Source organism: Podarcis muralis, chromosome 15, assembly GCF_964188315.1.
Source record: "Podarcis muralis chromosome 15, rPodMur119.hap1.1, whole genome shotgun sequence".
Classification (NCBI taxonomy): domain Eukaryota; kingdom Metazoa; phylum Chordata; class Lepidosauria; order Squamata; family Lacertidae; genus Podarcis; species Podarcis muralis.
The window spans coordinates 27,780,538-27,789,571 of record NC_135669.1 but is presented as its reverse complement, the minus strand read 5'-3'; the positions used below and the strand labels follow the sequence as shown (position 1 = coordinate 27,789,571).

At 46.6% G+C, this 9,034-nt stretch overlaps 1 protein-coding gene across 1 annotated transcript in view; it reads left to right on the top strand.

The window, feature by feature from the left end:
* Positions 1–6,077: 6,077 nt before the first annotated feature.
* Positions 6,078–9,034, top strand: part of ST14 (ST14 transmembrane serine protease matriptase) — a 43,080-nt gene continuing 40,123 nt past the window's right edge. Inside the window, exon 1 of the mRNA XM_028707914.2 lies at positions 6,078–6,650. Coding sequence (XP_028563747.2) covers positions 6,540–6,650 — 111 coding nt within the window. The 5' untranslated portion in view covers positions 6,078–6,539. The remainder of the gene's footprint in view (positions 6,651–9,034) is intronic.

Sequence of the window (9,034 nt, the reverse complement as noted above, 5' to 3'; positions counted from 1 at the left end):
GAATGCTGTAAGTTACTTTACTCAGTTTCCAGGATTGCAAAGTACTGATTGTCTGTTGTCTAGTTCAGGAGTGTTCTGTCTTGAAGTAACATGGCACAGCTACTTTGGGACTTGACAGAGGGAAGTTTTGGCCAGTAGAAGCTGAAATTGTGTATGTTTGAATTGACCCTGATTTCCTGGTTAACTAATTAAAGGATATTTTTCACTGGAACCTGACTGGGCATTTAACTTGGCCTATCCCTTCCAGTCCAACTGCCTAAAGCAAAAGTGGACAAACTTAGTCCTTTCCTCTGTGGTTTTTTGCTGTCTTTTTAAACCCACATTTACTTGTCAGGTGCATTTATACCCCTGCCTTCCCACTGTTCTTAAGTGCTGTGGGTAACTTAAAAAATAATAATCAAACAGAGAACAGTTGGCAGGTAAAATTAGAAGTGGATCAGTGCAGTAAAACTCCCATCAGCCCAATGAGGTAAATGCTTCTTGGGATGAAAACTGTCTTCCAGCAGGTGGCAGAAAACTAAAAGAGAAAGTGTCAACTCCCAAGAGGCAGGGTTCCAGGCGTAATCTAGGAGTTGCCAAGGAGCAGGCCTCCTCTCACTTTCCAGCTGCTCACCTTCAGGATGTGGAGAAGAGCCTCTCCTGCAAATCTGAGGAAGTGGGCAGGGGACAGTTCTCCAGATATCCTGGACCTAAACCCTGTAGGTCTGCAAAGGTAAATCGCTAGCACCTTGATGGAAATGGACTGGAAGTTCATGCAGTGGATGTGGAAAGGGAGCTCTGCTACCAAGGATAAGCACCTGCCCAAAGCCCAGCTGCTGCATTCTGGACCAATAGAATGTTCCTAGAGACTCATTGAAGTGCAGAGGACTTGGTAGTCTAGTCCAGAACATTGATTACTGGAAAACTGCTTTTGTGAATAAACGGTAAGTATTGTTTGGAGGGCACTGATGGAGATAAGTTTGGAGTTTTTCCCACTTTCAGTGCGGTACTACAAACTTCTTACTTTACATATGTTGAATAAATAATAGTGTGGGAAGAGGCCTTTATTTCTAGATTACATTGATGAAAACTGAATTGTTTTCTTGTTTGAAACCAAAATTAACTTCCTGTGTGTATGTCTGCTTTGGAGCCTTCACAATTGCTTCTGTTGATAATGTGATCACCTCTCTACAACACTGATGTTCCTTTTTATATTATGGGGAAATACAAAATGTTTCCCATTTCCTGGTACCCTTCATGTAAATTTTCCCCTGCCTTAATTTTTTCTATGCTTTCACCCACCCACCTCACCTGTGGCTTCCAAGTGTGTAGATATTTCTTCTCTCCACTGACAAAGCAGTGCATACAAGCATTTCCTCGTAAATGTCCCATATGTAAATCAGTCATGTGAGATCTGTTGAAGGCTGCAACTTCCTTTGCCACACGGTGCATGCATAATATCAGAAAGCACTTCTGTCCAGTTGCTTGGAAGAGAAATCTGGTGGTTGAGGTGCAGAATGAGACTGGAATCGCTTCTTTCCATGATGTATTTCAGGCTACAATACTTGACTGGACCAGGCCCCCGATTGAACCCTGTATACTGCCTAGCTGGTTACTTGCAAGGACACACACACACACACACACACATATTACAATGTGGGTTGCATCCAGTGCTAATCCTACTCAAGGTAGACCCTTGACATGACTAATACCGTATTTTTTGCACCATAACACTCACTTTTTTCCTCCTAGAAAGTAAGGGGAAATGTCTGTGCGTGTTATGGAGGGAATGCCTACGGGTGGCATGCCTATGGATTTTCCTCCTCTAAAAACTACGTGCGTGTTATGGTCGGGTGCGTGTTATAGAGCGAAAAATACGGTATATTAATTCCCATGTGTCTACTCTAGATGGGACTTAGTTGGATACAGCCCTTAATATTTAAGCTGCATTCAGGCTGAAGTGGGGTGAAAATATTGCAAGTAAGTGACCTTGTGAAATGGGATTGAAATATATTAAAAAATAAAAAAAATTGTCCAGTAGCAACTTAGAGACCAACTAAGTTTGTTCTTGGTATAAGCTTTCATGCATGCACACAAAAGCTTATACCAAGAACAAACTTAGTCGGTCTCTAAGGTGCTATTGGACATTTTTTTTATTTTTTAATATATTTCGACTGCGTCAGACCAACACCTCTACCTACCTGATTGTGGAATGGTATGTGGGGGTGGAGGTGAGTTTTGCAGCCCCATCTGCAGATGTTCACAATGGTTTAGCTTCTGGGAACCACCTTGCACACTTGCTTATGGTTAGATGTCTCACTCCTTCCTGTCTCCTCCCACAGTTTGTGGCTTGTGTAGTCTTGCAGCTTCTGACTTGCTAGCTTTTTTACTGCCCTTTTCCTTCATTTAATTCCTATTGCCCATCTCCAAAGCAGGCTTTCTTTTCCTCTTTCTCTGCTCCTTTGATTTCGTACAGAAACAGGGCACAAGCCCCTAAAGCTGATTTTAAACCTCACGCAGCTGCATAGGGGGCGAGGGCAGCCTTCTATTAGGCATCCCACCATCATTTCCTTAAACTTCTAAGGGTTAAAGGTTAAAGCTTGAAATACAAGCTGTCCCTAACACCTCTGTCAAACGATGTCCCTCCTCTCCTTTAATTCCTCTGCTAATTGCTTGTTTCTTAATCTTGGTGTTCCTCACCAGTTGAGAGGTATATTGTTCGGTTACGGTTAGCCAAGTCTTTGCGTAGCCTGTTCTGGGGTATAACTCCAACCCCTGGCCAGCAGTAGCAAGGCATACCCAGGCACATGCCAGTAGATGGAGCAGGAAAACTGCCCCTGAGGATTGCCAGCTCCTAGGCTGTTGCAGTGAAGAGGCCTGAGTCAGGATGGTTGCTGTCACCTTATTGCAGTGGGACATTCACAGAATCCAGTGAATTCTGTGCTGACCTGATTCTGCTGGCTACTGCCAATTGGATTGACGCCTGCGGAAGCTCCTGCAGTATGGACAAGCCTAGTGGGACTCTGATGGCGGAAGCTGGCAGAGCTGGGTGGATGGGTGCCTTGGCTCTATTTAAGCCCCTCCCAGCAAGGTGGATTGGGGGTTTGAATTGCTCTGCCCCAGGTGCTTTTGTATTGGGATTCCTAAGTCGCAGTACATCTGTACTCGCATACAGGCAGGTCGCTCCAGTGCGTGGTTCAGGCATGCAACTGGTAATTGACTCCATCTCCGAGCCATCGTTACGCATTCGACTTAGTCATATAGTCATTATTTGCTACCTGGCTCTGGTATTATTATCCATCATCATCAATTTTATTTGTACGCTGCCTTTCCAAAGTTAAAACCCTGTACAAGATGGCTTGCAGCATAAAAAAATTACATAACTACAAACATAAAGCAGTCATAGAAAATAAACAAAACATCAAAAAGAGTATGCAACCAAACTGAAAAATTTCAACATAAATCGTAAGTGCCAAATAAAGATCCAAGAAATTAATAGCAACAACCTGCCCGCCCCTAAACAATACCCCATCCCAGTATTCTGTTCAGCAGCCTCAGCTTTTGTAGCTGGAGTCAGGGCCCTGCCCTCCCAGGCCAGGTGGGAAATGTTTGCAATGCAGAGAGCAGGTCTTCCAGGACTCTCAGCCAAGATGGCCCAGTGACCTCGGTTTCCTAGTGAAAAGGAACCAAAACCCAAGGAAGACCTTGTAAACCTGAAATGCAGCCGCAATCACATGCTGTTAATAGTATCCAGCATCTGACAGAGAATATTTCAAGTGTTCAAAGAACTTCCTATGGTTTCAGTGATCTGCACAACCATTCTGGAAGCCAGGCCAGATCTTCATTTTCGTTTTTCTTCAGTATTGTACAAGGGAGGCTGAGAGAATCTATAGAGGCTTATCTAAATTTATCTGCTATGTGTTTGCATGGCAGAGATCAGAACTGGCCACTTTTTCTTAGCTACAGCTGTTTATATATCACTATTTGCTGTGGGGGTGGGACTGTATTAATTCAGATATGGATAACGAGAACGATACGTGGGTGAACTAAGATAACTTAATTTGGCCCTTGTGATGGCTGTTGACTTCAGACAATTAAAAAAAAATCTGACTCACTAATTTGGCTTGTGATCGGAAGTTGTGATTGACTTTCACTGCTAGTGAGCGGCACTTCCATTTGTGCCACCCCAAAACAGCATTTCCACTTAATATCTACAAAACATAGGGGAGGTTTACAGGCTCTACAGGTGAAAATGGCCACTCTCAGTCATCCCACTCTGCTGTGCACATATGCAAAACCATTATATATAGCAGGGAGCAAGAACTGGATGCCTTTAATAGCACTTTGTTCATAGAAATTTTCCTGTGTCTCCTAGCTGTTATGGAGGCCAGAGAAGGAATGAACTGGGCCTAGCAGTGTACCAGAGACCTCCTGAATGTATTAATGCATAAATACTGAACACCTAAAAGGAAATGAGACAAACACCTGTCTCCTGTAGCAACTGCTACCTTTTCCGGAGTGCCAGCTCTTCAACAGCCTTGGCTTTTTTTTGACCATGCTCTTTTGCTCTGTAACACATTTCTTTGTTGCGTATTCTCACTGTGCAGGGTAATTCTTGATTATTGTTGTTTTGGGCTGCCGCTCCCAATGATTCACTCTTTCATGTGCTCTTTGAACCTGAAGGCAGCTTGTTGGCTAGCACACTGCCTCGCTAAGATCCCACTGGGATTTTTACACTGTTGGGAAATTACTCTTTGCAAGAGGCATGTGGTTGTAGGTGGGCTGTGTGGTTGGTCACATCAACAGTGAGATCTGCACTGAGAACGTGGGGCCTTTATTCTGAAGTGCATACCACATAAGCCACATCTACACTATATACATCTAAAGCAGTTTCATACCACTTTGAACAGTCATGGCTTCCCTGAAAGAATCCTGGGAAACTGTAGCTTGCAAAAGCCCTGAAAGGCAGCAAGATACATTGGTCAGTCTTTATCACAGCCGAGTTCAGGAACAAAACCTATTTAAGTGCTGGTGTGAGCACAACCAGAAGAAACTTTGTCCCCATCTGCACTATATATTTAAAGCACTTTAAACAGTCATGGCTTCTCCCAAAGCATCCTGGGAACTGAGAGCTGTTAGGAGACTCCCTTGTCTTCTCACAGAGCTACAGTTCCCAGAGTTCTCCGAGAAGAGGGAATTGACTATTGAACTGCAGCAGTAGGACCTTTGCTCTGATCCAGAAAGGCTCTCCTCGGGGCTGGATTTAGGTTTGATGAGGCCCTAAGCTACTGAAGGTAATGGGGCCCTTTATATGCCCAGCTGTCCTTTGTCAACAACAAATTGTCACTGTTTTTGGTGGCGCTGTGTGTTAAACCACAGAGCCTAGGACTTGCCAATCAGAAGGTCGTCGGTTCGAATCCCCGCGACGGGGTGAGCTCCCATTGTTCGGTCCCTGCTCCTGCCAACCTAGCAGTTCGAAAGCACGTCAAAGTGCAAGTAGATAAATAGGTACTGCTCGGGCAGGAAGGTAAACGGCGTTTCCGTGTGTTGCTCTGGTTTGCCAGAAGCGGCTTAGTCCTGCTGGCCACATGACCCGGAAGCTGTACGCTCGCTCCCTTGGCCAATAAAGCGAGATGAGCGCCGCAACCCAAGAGTGGGTCACGACTGGACCTAATGGTCAGGGTCCCTTTACCTTTAAATCCTGCGTAGGATCAGGCAGCAGGCCTGCCACTGTTAGCACCAAGTTGTAAAACGGGCTTTCTTCCCAGCATACCTGCTTTACCCCGAGCCAGACCCCACTGGTCCATCTCGGTTGCCTACACTGGCTGGCAGCGCCTCTGCACAGTTCCAGGAGGGGAATGGAGATGCAGCTTGGGGGCTTGAACCCGGAGCCTTCTTCATGCCAAGCAGGTGCTCTTCCTCACGCCGCCAGCCAATCGCCTGCCCCGCAAGGATGCCGAGAGAAACCGCGGGGGGGGGGGAGGAGAGACATTGACTTCCTGTTCAGTTCACCTGCTGGGAAGGCGGAGCCAAGAGGCCCAGGTAAACCTGGAGCGCGCGTGCGAGCGAGTGCGCGCTCTCCCTGCGGCCCCACCCTTGAAACTGGCTACCTGCGGCGGAAGGGGCGCCCCACAAGGAAGTTGCTGAGCGGGAGAGGAGGAGGAGGGGAAGCGAGTCGCCCAGCGCCCGGGAGAAAAGCCCCAGCTCTCAGGGGGAGAAGGAGTCGCTCTCGAGACTGCAAGGGGGAAAGAAGAACACGACGCCTTCTCTTTTCCAAGAAAGTTGCTCGCTGCTTTCGACTCGCCGACGAGGATTGCTCCGGCCATGGCTTCTGGCTAAAGCCCCCCCCCCCCCCGCCGCCGCGATTTTTCTTTTCTGTTTCCCTGATCTAGCCAGGAATTGCTTTGGACACCTCCAAAGTGCGGATTCTCTGGAAACTTTTCCTGCTTTGCTTTCCTCTCGCTCTCTTCTCCCTCTCCGTCCCCCCCCCCTCCATCGCACTTCATCGTAAACTTTCTGTAAAAAGGAGAGAATAAAGCGGGGGGAGTGGAAATCTAAATATGAAGGATTACCGGCTTCCCAGCGAAGGAAAAATGAACATTTATCACCCACCTTCCGGGGCTACATCGAAGGCGTATGTTTCAGGCCTAAAGTACAGCAATAAATTGGAGGTAAGTGCTTGTTTGGGAGATTTCGGGAGGGGGCGGGGGAGAGATTGGAGTGGATCATCTGCGCTCCCTTTCCAGATCTTGTGGATCATTCCCAGAAAATTGTCCCGGACAGGAGTCTTTGGTGGCCAATCTCTTTAATGCTGTTCTTACCTTTTCCCCAAGCTGTATCATGAAAAGTGTGAGGACGTTTAAGAGTTAATGACCGGGTCAGGATCGGGGCCCGTAAACTCTGGTTTAAGGTGCGCGTGTTTCAGTGGGGCTTACTTGCGAGGAGGGGCGTGCGCGTGTGTGTGTTAGGATGGCAGCGTTTCACTAGAAGGGAAGAAAAGAAAGAGTCCTTTAGGGCTAGGCTTGTATCAAGTTCTGAGGATGAACGGCCTTGAGCCTGCATGGCAGGAGTCAGCTGGAAGGGACCGGCCATTTCTGTGTCTGTCCCTCAGCCTTGAAATCATCTCTCTCCAAGAACTGTTAAAGCCTCAGCCTATGCATGTTTTGGAACAGAGTAAGGCAATTGCGTTCATCCCAGCTGGCTTTTGGTGGCCAGGGAAAGGGCAGAAGAAAGAAAGCCATTCTATGGCCTTGCAAAAGATGCTGAGGTGCCACACTTTGAGCTCATCCTGTTACCTGACATCTTGTTTTGAAGTAAGCAGTTTGGCAGTGGACCATCTTGGGTTCCCCCATGTTGGGTGGCCAAATTTCCCCAAATGCAAAGAAGGTGTTTTGTTTTTGTGCTGGAGATTTTGAAAGGCAAAACTTGACGTCAGCGGCTGTGTCCTCAGCCTTGGATTCCATTTTAAGCAGATTGTCCTTGTTCTCGCTCAGTTTTTCAGGGTGGCTTTAAAGTGTAGGTGCTGTAAAGTCAAAGTCTCTGCTATGGATTTCTTTCCTGTTATGCTCTTTTGTGTAGTGCCGAAAAGGGTTAATTCACTGTCTCTTGTTAAGGTCAGAGGCCTGGTGTTCTTATTCAAGTAGACTTTCCAGTTGAGCCAGTGAACTGAGGACACCCGGCTGGGTAGCTGCTGCTGCCTCCCCATGGGTGAGGTCTGCGGAGGCCTCTCTATTATGCGGGAAGAGTGTGGGCTTTCCTTAATTAAAGCCAATCCCATTTTTAAATGTGTACTTTTTTAAAATTAAAACTTGAACTTGGCTCCATTCAAGCTTGCTCTTAAAATCTGCGATGATCTGGATGAGATGAAATGTACTCCTTCCGTTTGATCACTTTTAAAGATTATTGTGGATGATAAATGTGGACGCTCATATCTCTCATAGCTTAGAACTGCAAGACAAGCATGCAGGGCCAGTTCCAGGGTTTTTTTTTCTTTGAGGGGGTGGGGTTCAGTAAAAGCGCCCACTTCTGGATGCCATCTTACGTAAGGGCCCCCCGCCTTTCAGGCTTTCCTGGGGACAACGGCTGAGTTAATAAACCACCATTTAAAATTTCCCACAGTGCCATGAGAGAAGCTACATTGGAGAAAATCCACATACATATTATTATTTAGCTGTGATTCCTGCATTGCAAGGAGTCAGCATACACGACCCTTGGAAATCCCTTACAACCTCACAATTCTATCATCATCATCATCGTTCTAGATTATATTCTTCCTTCTCTTCATTGGACAGTCCCAGGCCCGGTTTCAACTATTTAAACATACAGTCTTAAAAGTGATTAAAACAAATTGCAGTCAATATACATGGTAGGTCCTTATATATACACCATGTCAAGGCCAGAAGAAAGGGTTGTATCTTTAGGGAGGAGATTGCAAAGCCCAGGGGCAGCTATAAATAATGCCTCCCCCCCCCCCCCCAATTTCTGATGACTGAGAAAATACCAAGCTGAAACTACTATCTGCTGATCTTAACACCTGTGAGGGGCTGCTGGAGGAACTCAAAATGGCAGCTGCCCAACCTAATGGTGGGAGGTGGTGGCAGCAGCAGCAGCAGGGAAGATACCTTTCAAAAACAGGGAGCTGCCATCTTGGCATCACCAAGATCAATATCCCTTTACGCTGGATCCCCCCCCCCCCCGGGAAAGTGGGAGAGAACAGTTAATCTTTGCAGAAGCCTCACTGGGTGCCTCTGGCTTCCTTTCTCCTCTCCCTTCCTCAAAACTCCTATTGCTGTTGGCAAACCTCTCCTCCAATACATAAAAGCATCCCAGAGGACTGCAGCAGCTGAGGGTACCTTCTCTCTGCTGCTTCTTTCTTAAAAGCACGCAACACACCTCTCCAAATAAAGTCGATCCCTGTGGCCTGAATGAATTGTGTACCTGAAGCAAACTTGTGTCGATGGCTTGCTATTTTGGTATAACCTACACAATCAAATGCTATGCATATTTACGCAGTAGTAAACCCTACAGTATTCTAGGGGGCTTGCTCCCAGATAAG